The 14192-nt window shown below is 55.3% G+C and overlaps 2 protein-coding genes across 2 annotated transcripts; both read right to left on the reverse strand.

The window, feature by feature from the left end:
- Window positions 1-4820: 4820 nt before the first annotated feature.
- Window positions 4821-8791, reverse strand: SPEF1 (sperm flagellar 1). Its single transcript, XM_001161874.5, has 7 exons — window positions 8504-8791; window positions 6985-7096; window positions 6517-6673; window positions 6272-6311; window positions 6067-6127; window positions 5738-5861; window positions 4821-5636 (listed from the first exon to the last, which is right to left on the reverse strand). Exons 1-7 carry the CDS (start codon window positions 8610-8612, stop codon window positions 5529-5531), a joined length of 711 nt encoding a protein of 236 aa, XP_001161874.3. The 5' UTR covers window positions 8613-8791; the 3' UTR covers window positions 4821-5528.
- A 2385-nt stretch (window positions 8792-11176) lies between these two features.
- Window positions 11177-14073, reverse strand: CENPB (centromere protein B). Its single transcript, XM_016937378.4, has one exon. The coding sequence runs from the start codon at window positions 13809-13811 to the stop codon at window positions 12012-12014; it is 1800 nt and encodes a 599-aa protein (XP_016792867.1). The 5' UTR covers window positions 13812-14073; the 3' UTR covers window positions 11177-12011.
- Between the last annotated feature and the right edge of the window lie 119 nt (window positions 14074-14192).

Here is a 14192-nt window from a genome sequence, read left to right on the forward strand (position 1 = left end):
TCTGCCTCCTGGGCTCAAGCACTCCTCCCACCTCAGCCTCCCCAGTAGCCAGGACTACAGACGCATGCCACCACACCCAGCTAATTTTTGTATTTTTTTTTTGAGATTACAGGCATGTGCCACCACGCCGGCTAATTTTGTATTTTTAGTAGAGACGGGTTTCTCCATGTTGGTCACGCTAGTCTCGAACTCCCAACCTCAGGTAAACTGCCTGCCTCAGCCTCCCAAAGTGCTGGGATTACAGGCGTGAGCCACCGTGCCTGGCCAATTTTTTTGTATTTTTAATAGAGACGGGGTTTCACCATGTTGGCCAGGCTGGTCTCGAACTCCTGACCTCAGGTGACCGACCCACCTCAGACTCCCAAAGTGCTGGGATTACAAGCGTGAGCCACCATGCCCAGCCATGGCATGTGTTTAATTTTAAAAGAAACTGGCAAATTGTTTTCCAAAATGATTGTACTTACACTCCCATTAGCAGAGTATAAGAGTTCCTGTTGCTTCACATCCTCATCAACATAAAAATTTGCAATTTTGTACAAAACGCTACACCATGCTAACTAAACAAAGCAGGGCAACGGACTACCAGTCTTCAGCCTCTCCTCTGAGCCATGCCCTTGTAGAGGACAATTTCACAACGGCTATCAAGATTACAAATGCACACACAAAAAAAGAGAAACACACACACACACACACACAAAGCCAACATTGTGAAACCCCATCTCTACTAAAAATACAAAAAATTAGCTGGGCATGGTGGCATGAGCCTGTAGTCCCAGCTACTCAGGAGGCCAAGGCACGAGAATCACTTGAACCCAGGAGGTGGAGGGTGCAGTTAACTGAAATTGCGCCACTACACTCCAGCCAGGGTGACAAAACAAGACTCTTCTCTCAAAAATAAGAGTAAGACAAATGTGCATGTTTGTTTATAGTCACATAAAGTCATTCCGGAAGGATACACAAAAACTAAAGATAGAGGTTCCCTATTAGAGATGTGCTGGGAACAAGAAGACTTTTCACTTTTTATGTGTTTTTTTAAAATCATATATATGTTTTATCTATTCAAAACATTAAGTAACAAAGTTTAAATACCCTTGCATGCCTTCCTCTCCTGTAGGGTTGTGAACACTGGAGGGAACAAATCATGTTTTATACTCACTTTTGTATTCCTGGTATTTAGTACATAGTAGGTACTCAATAAATAGAGGAAAGAACGAATGAACGAACCAGAAGATAGCAGATTTAGTGTCGGTTAGAGAGAGGAGAGGGGCCAGGCACAGTGGCTCACACATGTAATCCCAGCATTTTGGGAGGCTGAGGCAAGAGGCTCACTTGAACCTAGGAGTTGGAGACCAGCCTGGGTAACAAAGCGAAATCCTGTCTCTACAAAAAAAAAAAAAAAAAAGCCCAGGCGCAGTGGCTCACACCTGTAATCCCAGCACTTTGGGAGGCCGAGGTGGGTGGATCACCTGAGGTTAGCAGTTCGAGACCAACTAGGCCAACATGGTGAAACACCATCTCTACTGAAGATACAAAAATTAGTTGGGCGTAGTCGCAGGTGCCTGTAATTCCAGCAACTCAGGAGGCTGAGGCAGGAGAATAGCTTGAACCTGGGAGGCGGAGGTTGCAGTGAGCCGAGATCATGCCACTGCACTCCAGCCTGGATGACAGTGAGACTCCATCTCATAGAAAAAAAAAAAATTAGCTGGATATGGTGGTATGCACCTGTCCTCCCACCTATTCCAGAGGCTGAGGTGTAAAGATTGCTTGAACTTGGGAGGCTGGGGTTGCAGTGAGCCAAGATTGTGCCACTGCACTCCAGCCTGGGCGACAGAGTAAAACCCTGTCTCTAAAAAAGAAGGGAGTTAGGGCTGGGTGCGGTGGCTCACGGCTGTAATCCCAGCACTTTAGGAGGCCGAGGCTGGTGGATCACCTGAGGTCAGGAGTTTGAGACCAGCCTGACCAATATGGTGGAACCCCGTCTCTACTAAAAATACAAAAATTAGCCGGGTGTGGTGGCGTGTGCCTGTAATCCCAGCTACTTGGGAGGCTGAGACAGAGGAATCACTTGAACCAGGGAAGTGGAGGGTGCAGTGAGCCGAGATCATAACACTGCACTCCAGCCTGGGTGACAGAGCAATACTCTGTCTCAAAAAAAAAAAAAAGAAAGAAAAATTTTTTAAAAATTAAATTAAAAATAAGGGAGTTATAATCTTATCTAATGTAATCACCAAAGTTGACATCCTATCACATTTGCTGTATTCTACTTATCAGAAGCAAGTCACTAAGTCCAGCCTACATTCAAGGAAAGGGTACACATGGGGGTGACGTCCAGGAGGCAGGGATTACTGGAAGCCACGTTAGGAGCTGTCTACTACAAGGAGGAAAAAGCAATGAAAGGATGAAATCTAGGATGGTGGTTATCTCTGAGTGGAAGCAAGGGGGAGAGATGCAAGAAGCACATGGCCGGTGAAAGTTATTTGTAATAATTCCATTCTTGGGGCAGGTGGTGGATTTATAGGTGTTCATAAGTGAGTTGATTATGGACAAATGGGGAGAGAGTGTCATGAACCAAGGATTATATTTAGTCCAATTCAGTAATATTTAAAATATTCAATAATAAATGAAATAAAAATTGCCAACTACTCCTGACCTTGTTCTGAGCCCCATCCATGCACTCCACCTGGTCTTAGTTTAACACTGGCTCCACCTGACCCTCCACTTGCCCCAAACTAACCATTAGCCCTTCACACACACTGACCCTTGCTATAGCACCACGATCTCTCCATAGTCTGCAATAGGCCCCCGGAGTTCTATTCCCTGAAACTTTTAGCCATGTAACCTCACCTGTAGGCTGCTATATGTAAAGATAGTAGGAATGGCTGATGGAGTGGCCCGAGGACCAGGAGACAGGGCAGGCTAACAGTTCTGCCTTAGCAGTAGCACTGTGGGCCCAGAAGACAGGTTTGATGGCTGGTGTCACGACCTCACCTATTGGCCTCCTACATGGCAAAGGCTGGGCCAGGTCCTGATGGTTCTTCCTCTTTGAGGCATCTGCTCCTGGTATCCAGATATAGCTAAGTCTGTCTCTGAGAAGTGCAACTCTGCCACAGCACCAGGCCTGTAACTCCCTTGTTGGTAGCAGACTCTATCAACTCGCTCCCTTCCTGTCTTTGATGAAGTAAGCTACCATACTGGAGATGGCCATGTGTCAAGGAAATGAGAGTGGCCATTGGCCAACAACGAGTAAAACACTGAAGCTTTCAGTCTGACAGCCCACTAGGAAGTGAATTCAGTCAGCAACCAAGTAAGCCTGGAAGCCTGGATCCTTCCCCAGTTGTGCCTTCAGATGAGACTGCAGTTCTATTGGCCCTTTGCTTGCAGCCTTGTAGGAAATATTGAAGTGGAGGACCCAGCCAAGCCTGGCCTGGACTCTTGACCCACAGAAAATGTGAGATATAATAATAAGTATTTGTTGTTCTAAGCTGCTACACTGGTGGTAATTTGCTACACAGTAAGAGATAATGTATACAGGTTCTTTTCATTTCTTTTGCTATTACAAAGAGTGTTTCTGTGGGCCAGGCATGGTGGCTCATGCCTGTAATCCCAGCACTTTTGGAGGCCAAGGCAGGTGGATCACTTGAGGTCAGGAGTTCGAGGCCAGCCTAGCCAACATGGTGAAACCTGTCTCTACCAAAAATATATAAAATTAGCCAGATGTGGTGGCATGCACCTGTAATCTCACATACTTGAGAGGCTGAGGCAGGAGAATCGCTTGAACTCAGGAGGTGGAGGTTGCAGTGAGCCGAGATCGTGCAATTGCACTCCAGCCTGGACGACAGAGCAAGACTCCATTTGAAAAAAAAACAAAACCAAACAAAAAGAGTGTTGCTATGAACGTTGTTGTAACATGTCTCCCAGAACACAGAACACAAGAGCCTAGGTTTCCCTTGGGTATGTGCTGGGTATATGCCTAGGAATGGAATTGTTAGATCTCAGGATGTTTGTTTTGTTTTGAGACAGAGTGTCCTTCTGTTGCCTAGGCTGGAGTGCAGTGGTGTGATCTTGGCTCACTGCAACCTCTGCCCCCCAGCTTCAAGCAATTCTCCTGCCTCAGCTTCCCAAGTAGCTGGGACTACAGGTGCCCGCCACCACGCCTGGCTAATTGTTTGTATTTTTAATAGAGATGGGTTTTCACCATTGGCCAGGCTGGTCTTGAACTCCTGGCCTCAAGTGACCCACCTGCCTTGGCCTCCCAAAGTGGTGGGATTACAGGCCTGAGCCACCATGCCCAGCTGGATCTCAGGATTTACAAATGTTCCACATTACTGGTAGTCAGAAAACCATTAAAGTTAGGGTCATGCCATGGCTGTAGTGTGTTGGCCAGGGTTGGGAGTAAAGCCTGGCCTCAATCCATTGAAGTTGGGATTGTCTGTGGGCAGGGTTGGAGTCGTACAGAGGGCCGAGTTAGGGGTCAGTCCTTACGTAGGGTTGAGGGTGAGTGTGTGGCCACATTTGGGAACGATTTGAAGTCTGGTTTGGGGTTGGGTTTGGACAAGGTTGGAGAACACTGTGAGGGTGGGTTTGGGGGTCAATCTAAGGCCAGGGTTAGAAGTTAGGCTGTCATCCTGTGCAAAACCTGACCCCTGGTGATATCATCAGCCTACCAAGCTGTGGCCGCACAGGACCCAGCCACCCACAAGATGAGATCCACTCTGGGTCCAGAAAGCTCTTTCACTCAAGGCGGGGGTGGGGAGATGGAGGACAAGTGAAGAAGAAACTGGCTCCCCTCAGATGCAAAAAGAGAAGGCAGGCACAGGAAATAGAACACAACACTAACTTTAATGGGGCAGCCCTGAGCCGTAACCTTCAAACCTTCCCCCTCAGTACCCCGTGCGCGAGGAGGGAGGGGCGACTGCTACAGGCACATCGTCGATGTCCTCCCTACTCCTGGCGATCCCACTCCTCACCCCTTCCTCTCCAGCTGCTGCGGTCTCCGTCGCCGAGGTGGGTCCCAGGTAAGCTCCCAGGAGGGGCAGGGGAGCCCCTCAGCGGCCCGGGACAGATTCCCCCATGGCTGAGGGCATGGGGAGCTAGCCTGCATGGAGACGCCGCCGTCCTCGGAGCTGGGCGGGGACCTGATTCTGGGGGTGTGGACAGAGCCAAGGGACCGCCCCCCAAGGCCCAGCGCCGGGAGATGCAAGGCCGGGCCCAAGGTGTTGGACACTGCTTTGGGGGGCAGGCTAGGTCTCTGCACGTGGCTTCTGGGCTCTGGAAAGCGGTCCATTCTCCTGACCCGGATCTCCGGAGTGGCAGGAGGCGGCTCAGTCCCGGGCCTCCGCTCCTAGAGTTCCTGTCCCATCTCCTCCCACGCTCACCCATCCCAAGGAAGGAGGGCACTCGGGCCCTAAGAGGCTCGTGAGAGCAGCGGGCTCCGCCCTCCCAATGGTCTATCCATCGGTGGGTGGGTCCGGCGCGGCGTCGGGGCTCTGGCGGGTACCCGGGCGTCCCCGCGCGGCCCGGGCCGCCGCTCACCGCTGCTTACGCTCCGCCTGCTGGAGCCGCCGGGAGAGGTCTTCGATCCGCACATTCTTGAGCTGGAGCAAGTGCTCCAGGCGCCTTACCTTCATCTGCAGGACCTAAGCCGCACCGCGCAGGCGTCAAGCCTGGCGGTCTGCTCCCTCCTGCCCGGCCTCTGCTGGCCACGAGCCCCCACCCGCAGCCTTCCTAGACCCCTCACCTGCACGGTCTCTTGAGAGGCCAACAGCTCCTGCTCCTTTTCAGCGATCTGGAGGACGAAGCTTGGGTCGCCCTGCAACGCCCGGTTATACGCTGGAGGCCGAGGCGCCGGCGGCCGGTCCCAGCTGGGGTGGGAAGCAGCTTAGCGGAGGCTTGGACCTCGGGCCCTACACTCACCCTTCCAGGGCCCTCGACCAGGCCTTCCCTTCTCCCCCTCTAGCCCCTTTCCTGCCTCCCAACTGTCTCAGGCTCAGCGTACCGTGCCCCCCAACCCCAGCTGTGTGCAGAGATCACCAGCCTGGTGAAGTCTAGACCTCCCAGCTTCTTTACCTGAGCTGACCCCCTCCCTGGGGGTCCGGGACACCTTCACCTCGGGCCTTCTGGGATACACCTGAGACAAGGCAAGCGGAGGAATGACTGTGCTGGAGTCTCATTCTCCTGCTTCCCCCTCCCTACTTCCACTCTCACAAGCGACAGGAAGAAGGACAGAAGGAAAGCTCCAACCGGGAGGGAGAAATGGAAAAGGCCACCTTACCCACATCCATGTAGCCACTGCCATCCTGGGGAGCCAGCTCCTGAAAGAACCCCGGGGGTCCGCTGTAAACCCGGGCTCAGTCATCCCCAAGGAGCCCCATGTCCCTTCCACGGGCCCCCCGGCCAGGCTCTATTAGCCAAGCACCCCTCCCCCGCACTTATCACCCAGGCTGGCCTTTCTGTGGTCTGGGGAGCGCCCCCCACCCAGCCCCCAGAGCAGTGGGAGAAGCTGGAGCGGGGTGGCACCTGTAAGGAGCCGGCGCCCTGCTTCCTGCGCCTCTGCCTCTCCTCCAGGCGCTGCCTCAGAGGGATGAGCACCAGCTCCACCACGCCTGGGGAGCACTGCGCGATCTTGCGCATCACGTCATCCGGTACTGAAAAGTTCAGCCTCTTCAGTACCTTCCTGAGGGGTAGACACTGGGATAGCAGATTGGGTCCTGGGGAAATGAAGCGAGGGGATGGGGGAGAGGGAAGGGGGCATGGTGGTTGCTGTTCTGAGTGTACAGCCCTGGGGGAGTGAAAGCGCATCGCATCTGAGCTTCCTTGTGTGGGTGTCCCGAGGTTCCTTGCCTCCTTCCTAATAGAAGAGTCTCTTGATTTTGTAATCAGACGAATTCTGTCTGCGTTGACCCTCCCCACCCTGCCACCAAAACAGTCTCAGCCTGGGCAACCAAGACCATAGGGGATGATGGGGCTGCACAGGTATTCTGCTACCTGTTCAGATGACCCCAGTTGCTGAGCTTCTGCTGGAGAGAGTTGGCGGGGACATAATTGTGCATCTCCACCATCTTGGGGAAGTAAAACTTGATGACCTCTGCAACAAGGACTGAGGGAGAGGGGAGCAGACATGGAAAGTGGGGGCATGGGTAAGGAAGGAGGAGGTGAGAGAAGGTGGGGGTGGGAGAATCAGGCATGGCAGAGTGGTGGAACCCAATGGAGGGGTGGAGATGCAGAAAGAGGAAGGATAAGGAGGGAGACAAAGACATTAAGATTAGTGATAGGTAGAGGAGACTAAGTCTCCAGTATACCTCAGAAGAGCTGCATCCCTTCCCCACTAATTTAGGAATGGGAATACTGAGTCTCTGGTCCTCCAGTAGAGAATAAGTCAGCCAGCGCAGGGGCTCACACCTGTAATCCCAACACTTTGGGAGGCTGAGGCGGGTAGATCACCTGAGGCCAGGAGTTCGAGACCAGCCTGGCCAACATGGTGAAACCCCATCTCTACTAAAAATACAAAAGTTAGCCAGGCGTGGTGGTGCATGTAAACCCAGCTACTTGGGTGGCTGAGGCAGAAGAATCGCTTGAACTCAGGAGGTGGAGGTTGCAGTGAGCTGAGATCATGCCACTGCACTCCAGCCTGGGCGACAAGAGTGAGACTCTGTCTCAAAAAAAAAAAAAAAAAAAAAAAAAGAGAATGAGTCTCCAAGAGAAGCTTTCAGGAGCCCAGGGAATTCACATGGATGCATGATGCGCACACACACACACACACACACACACACACACACTCCAACACCAAAGTTCCAGGAGAGTAAAAGACTCACGTAAGCAGAGACACATGTGATAAGATCCCCCTACACATAGCTACATAGGGCAGAATGTGTAGACACATAGAACAAAAACATGCTAGACACACATAGGCACACATGTAGAACACACATAAACAGAAGCACAAAAAGCCACATATGCACACAGCCTCCCCAAATATACAGATACAGAGATGCATAGAAGTACTTGACATGAAAAGATGACAGATAAGTATTTCTGTCATTGAGATCCCAGGAGACATTCCTAGAAACACAAACACCTTCACAATCACAAAGAAACACATGCACACAAGACCCCCCAATACAAGACTAAACATGTCAACACATATGAACACACACATGCTCAGACTCCCACAAGACATAGAACACATAGCAATGAGTGAGCACATACAGAAATGCATAAATACATATGCAGACACATATCTTAATCATTAATGTCCCTGGAGGGAGTTAGAGGCACACCCCCCCCCCACATGCACACAGGATAGAACACATAGACATACATATATGGACACACATCGTTCACACACAGATGCAAATAGAAAACAAGCACACACGTCTAAAATTTGAAGTCCCAGGAGGCAGATTCCTCCCCACTCCCACAAGCACACAAACACAAAGAGTTTGCACAGAGACCCGTTACACACGAACATACAGGACAGAACATGCAGACACACAAGGGCACACACCTCCATCACTAAAGTCCCGGGAGAGGTTTCGCTTGGGCCGGGACAGAGGGATGTTGTCTACCCACAGGTACAGCTGGTGCAGCGCCTCCTCGTCCACGCTGCTCGCCATTGGCGTCCTCAAAGCCTGGCCGCCCCAGCGGTGCCGGGTCCAGCCCCAGCCTCACGACCCTTCAGGCGCTTCCTTTCTCGCCACTGCAGAAGCCCATAATTGCCTCTGCCTGCCTAATCCAGAGACTCACGTCCCAGCTGGGAGCGGCCATATTGTTTTCTGAAACCATGGAAACCATCCCCGACTCTCCTGGGTACAAAGACTTCTGGGAGTTGTAGTTTTATCCCCTCCCCGCTACCTCCTCTCAGGCCCGAGCTTTGAAAAGGCGGTTAGCTGCCCTTGTCTTCTTCCCAAGAAAGCATCACTTCTGTGCCCACGCCACCTAGTGACCAGCCACTCATCCATTTTGGGACCAGCCAAAGCCAACCAGGACGCCAGAATTCCTGCATCTGCACCCCTAGGGTGGGGATTCCCCTTCTTGGCCCTTTAGCCCTTTAGTCCCAAGTGAGGGGAGCACTCCAATGTTTGTCAGCTTTATTTGGGGGTGCATTGTTGATAATCGGCCACCCAAATGGATTGCGTGATACAACTGCTTCCTGCTTCGTCCCTCTCCAAAACTCTATGCTCATGGGGCCATTGCTACTTGCCCTTCCCAGCAGTGTTCTAGTGGGGTATTTAATAGGTAACCCAGACTCCCAGGGAGAACACCAGAGTTCAAGGCCAGTACCTTGGCAGGTCATTTAACTTCTTAACTCTATTTCCTCTGTGAAATGACGATGGTTCTCACTTATTTGTCCCAAACCCCTCATCACCCGTCAATGAGCTATTCTTCCATGGATTAGAAATTCATTTCAGGCAGGGCACAGTGGCTCATGCCTGTAATCCCAGCACTTTGGGAGGCCGAGGCGGGCAGATCACCTGAGGTCAGGAGTTCGAGACCAGCCTGGCCAACATGGCTTTCGCCCCGTCTCTACTGAAAATACAAAAAAGTTAGCCATACGTGGTGGTGGATGCCTGTAATCCCAGCCACTGAGGAGGCTGAGGCAAGAGAATCGCTTGAACCCGGGAGTCAAAGGTTGCAGTGAGCCAAGATCATGCTATTGCACTCCAGCCTAGGCGACAGAGCGGGACTCCATCTCAAAAAAAAAAAAAAAAAAAAAAAAGAAAAGAAAAGGAAGAAACAAATTCATTGCAGTACCCATAAGGGGGTTAGGAATATGGGTCCCTCCTTAGTGAAGAGGTACTTCTAGAGTCAGGATGAGAAGAGAGCTTGACTAATGGCATGGCCTTGGGCACCTGACCGGACCTCTGCCTGGTTTCTCATGGGCCCCCTACCTTATAGGGGCTTTGTGAGCATCTAAAGCATTTAGCACAGAGCAGGGGCCCTATTAGTATCAGCTGGTACTATCATTAATGAGACAGTCTCAGTTCCAGCAAGAACTGTTCTTTTTCGCAGGAGACAAATGGAAGTAATTCGTCTTGTTGGAACCTGCGGTGAGGTAGCTGGGTTAAACAGGAGCACCTGGGCAAGCAGACAATGCTCCTCCTGCTCACTCAAGAGCAGGTGGGGCTTCCTTGTGGCCTTCTGGTCTCCCAACTCCAGGGCTCGGATTTGGGGAGGGAAGGTGGTGGCAAGGGGGATCCCAACTACTTTTTGTTGTCACTTCAAAGCCCTCAAGGCCTGGAGGGGATTCCTGAATGCCAGAAGTGCAGGCCAAGAGTGGAAGTCACCCCCATTTCTTGTTTTAAAGTCACATATAGTGGTCTTGATTTTCCACAAGGGGCCATAACCAGGGCAGGCCAGGGACAAGAGATGAACTGGATACTCCCCCATTAACATTCCCAGTGTTGGAGAGGAGAAACTTGGTGGTAAAGGTGGGCCGGGGATGGGAAGGAAACACAGAAGTGATGTGCCAGCCTCAGGTGAGGTGGGAAAACCGGTTTGGGGCCCAGAGCTGCCAGCCATGCTCAAGCCCAGGCCCTCCCTTGGTTGGAACCGCTGGGGCCTGAGGGCCTCAGTGAGGGAGGGGTAGGGAGGGAGGGGCTGGCTCTGAAAGGAAAAAGGGTAGGATCAGCAAAGGGACCTGACCTCACCTTTGTACTGGGGGCCCCCTGGAAGGCACTGCACAGGGAGTTACCAACCATCCTCTGCCTCTTGGGGGTGCAACCTGTTCCTAGCAATTTCACCTTCCTCCTGCCACTGTGCCTAGAGGTGGCCACCAGGCTTGGATATGCCAATCACTGAAAGGCCTAAAGGGCTCCCTCTTAAGGCACCAAAGGTAAACCAAAGGGTGCCCTATATGCCCCTCCAAACTCCAATCTGGACCCCAGAAGCTGCCCCAACACTCCTTTCTTTCTGTCCTGACCCCACTCCTGCAAAGGCCTTCAAACCAGCCTCGGTAGGCCTAGTCCCCACGTGCATATTGATTTGCCCCCAGAGACTGATGGCTCCCTCCTGCCCCAGCCAAGTGACCCCAAGCTTGAGGTCTCCTCCTGCCCCTCTTCCGGTCAGGGCAACCCTCTCAACACTTGCCTCCATGTCCCACCAGAGCAAGGACCAAAGGGAGCCAGGACGAATATGTCCCCCAAGACAGACGCAAGCCCAGACCATGAAGGATGCACCCTTGGCTGTTAAAATGTTCACCCCCACAAAAGGGGAGTGGACAGATTTATTGAAATCAAACTGGGAAAGGAGCAGCTGGACGGCTGGACTCTGGGCCCAGCCCCAGGCCCCTCTGCCCAGGATGGGGCCCTGCCAGAGAGGGAGGAGAGGCATGGGGCCTGCAGCTGCCCACAAGGGAAGCGCCCTTGGTTACTTCCACGGTGGGGGGCCTCTTGGAAACCTCCGATCTGGAAAGAAAACCAAGGGCCAAAGTCACATGGACAGGGCCAGAGAAAGGGACTGGGGAGGTGGAAAGCAGGCAGAAGCAGGCTCAGGAGCCCGCAGTGAGTTAAACTGTGCTTCTCAAGGCGGCCTGGGGGGTGGGGGTGGGGGCTGCCAGCCTTGCAGGGGGCCTAGGCTGGACCTTCTTCTGGAGCCCTTCCCAGAATGGCTTTGGGGTCCCCCCCACCAAAGACCTGGCGTGGATGGCAGAGGGGAGAGGCACTCTCCGGCCGGGAACCTCCAGGGCCCATCCCTGGCTGCTGCTGTGGTTAGTCCACTGAGGGCACGGTGTGGTAGCACCGGACAGCTCCCCACCCGCCCCACGTGGTCCCCTGAGCCCAGGGCCAAATGGGGAGGAAAGAGGATTCTGAGAAAGAGGCAATAAGCAGGCAGTGAGGCTGACCTCAGCCCCGGGCCCGGCCGAGGTGACCGGGCCTGTTGCAGGTCCAGGGGAAGCATTACTAAAGGATCTGGGGCTCTGCACTCTGGCTCCATGCACAGCGGGTGCCCAGAGAGTCCTCTGCCCTGGGGTGGTGCTGCCAATCTAGCCTGGGGGCACAGCTAGGTCCAGTGACTCAGCTTTGATGTCCAAGACCTCGAACTCCCGCCTGCCTGGCGTGGTTCTTCCTGGTCACATGAACCAGATCGTGTTCCAAGTGGAGGATGTGGCTCTGCACGCGGTCATCAATGGGGAAGGAGGTCAGGTACCTCTTGACCATGGCAAAGTAAGCCATGGCCTCCCCAAAGCTGGGTACAGGCACCTCATCACCATCCTCCTCCTCATCATCGTCATCATCTTCATCATCCTCTTCCTCATCGTCCTCTTCCTCACTGTCTGAATCAGAGTCCTCCCCACCTTCCAGGAAATGCAGAGTAGGGCACTGGGCCTCCTCCTGGGCACCATAAGCCCCGAAGCTGCCACCGGCCTCCACTACTCCCTGGGCCCAGTCCTCAGCCTCCAAGCCCTCGGAGGAGCTCTCCTCATCTTCCTCTTCTTCATCACTGTCATCAACATCACCCTCCTCCTCCACCTCCTCTTCCTCCCCCAATTCCTCTCCTTCCCCCCCTTCCTCCTCCTCCTCCTCCCCTTCCTCCTCCTCTTCCTCTCCTTCACCCTCTTCCTCCTCCTCTTCCTCCTCCTCCTCCTCTTCCTCTTCCTCTCCCTCACTCTTGAGGGAAGTGGTGATGGTGGCATTAGGGCCACCCCCAAAGCCAGCCTCACGAAAGCAGGCGGCTATGTCCGAAGGCTCCACTGCCTGCCAGGCGGCAGCCACAAAGTGCAGAGCCTCCGTGAGACCCAGCTGCAGGCCTGAGGGATCCTGGCCCTCTAGCGCGGCCATGGCCTTGAGCAGCATGGCCTGGCGGTAGTGGCCCTTCACCTGCTGGACCACTCCCCTCTCCAGCGGATGCACGGTGCCCGGAGGGAAGAAGGCCAGCTGCACATGCCGCAGGCCCGAGGTGTCCAAGGACTGGGCAGCCAAGCGGCCGGCCAGCAGTAGGACCCGGCGAGACTCTGCAGCCATTCGGGTGTCCAGGGCCTTCAAGTACTTGGCCAGGGCCTGGGTGGTGACACCACCCTTGGAGTTGGCGGTGTAGTCGCAGGGCAGGCCGGCTTGGCCTGCGCGGGGCTTGGCCGACTTGCCGGCCACCAGCGGGGGCAGCTTCTCGCTGCCGTCGGCATTGGCGCATAGCAGGACGCTCAGGCGCTGGGTGGCTTGACGCGGCCGTCCGTCGCCTCCGCACAGCCCCGCGGCCTGGTCGGGCAGGAAGTCGTACCATAGACTGGTCTCGGTGGCGCTGAACACGTCCTGCGAGGCGTAGCCCTCGGCCACCGACGGCGGCTGCTCCTCCAGAGCGCGCCAACCAGTAGTGCTCCCGCCACTGCCCTCCGAGGGCACCGCGGCCGGACTGGCAGGCGCCGCCGGGGTGCGGGGGGCAGCGTTTCGCGCGCGGGCGCGGGCCACGCCGCTGCAGGACACTACGCCGTGGCGCCGGCGGAAGCGGTCCAGCCAGCCGTTGGACGCGGTGAAGTCGTCCATGCCCAGCTCCTCGGCTATGCGCAGCGCCTTCTCCTTGAGGATGATGCCCTTGACCGGCAGGCCGGCGGCGCGGATCTGCTGGAACCAGGCGATGAGCAAGCCCTCGAGCTTGTCGTAGGGAGACAGCTTGTTGGTCTTGCGGCAGGTGGAGGCCACCCCGTACTTGCGCTCCGACGCCAGGATGGCGCGCTTGTTCTTCAGGATCGTGCTCAGCGTGGACGGCGGGATGTTGAAGCGCCGCGCGATCTCGCCCTTGCGCAGGTCCGGATTCTCCTCCACCTCCTGGATGATCCGTGACTTCTCCCGGAACGTCAGCTGTCGCCTCTTGGGGCCCATCCCGGCGCGCCCCCCGCCCCGGGGCCCGGCGCCGCCGCCGCCGCCCCGGGGCGGGGGGCCCGGGCCCGTGGCGGGGGGCACCTGGCGGCCTGTCCCGCGCGCCCCGCCCGAGACAAAGCGGCTCGCGGGCGCGGCGGCGGGGCGACGACCCGGCCGGGCCGGGGGCACCTCCGGGGACGCCGGCGGGCGCGTCGCCGGGCGGCGGGCGGCAGGCGACGGGCGCAGACGAGGGCGGGCGGCGCGGGCGCGGAAGGCAGGAAGTGCCGCGGCGCGGGGAGCTGGGAGCGCGGCGAGCGGGGCGGAGCGGGCGGAGCGGGATCTCGCGGGAAGCGCGGGGACGCCCGGCGCCTCCTCCCCGCCCTCCGCGCCCACCCCCTTCTC

This window comes from Pan troglodytes, chromosome 21, assembly GCF_028858775.2.
Source record: "Pan troglodytes isolate AG18354 chromosome 21, NHGRI_mPanTro3-v2.0_pri, whole genome shotgun sequence".
NCBI lineage: Eukaryota > Metazoa > Chordata > Mammalia > Primates > Hominidae > Pan > Pan troglodytes.

Excerpts from the sequence above, each read along its gene's own strand:
- CENPB (XM_016937378.4), bottom strand. The coding sequence starts at position 13,811 with ATGGGCCCCAAGAGGCGACAGCTGACGTTCCGGGAGAAGTCACGGATC.
- SPEF1 (XM_001161874.5), bottom strand. The coding sequence starts at position 8,612 with ATGGCGAGCAGCGTGGACGAGGAGGCGCTGCACCAGCTGTACCTGTGG. Across the intron at positions 6,674-6,984 it reads AACTGGGGTCATCTGAACAG|GAAGGTACTGAAGAGGCTGA; the intron begins GTAGCAGAATAC and ends TCTACCCCTCAG. Across the intron at positions 5,637-5,737 it reads CCTCTCAAGAGACCGTGCAG|GTCCTGCAGATGAAGGTAAG; the intron begins GTGAGGGGTCTA and ends GGTGCGGCTTAG.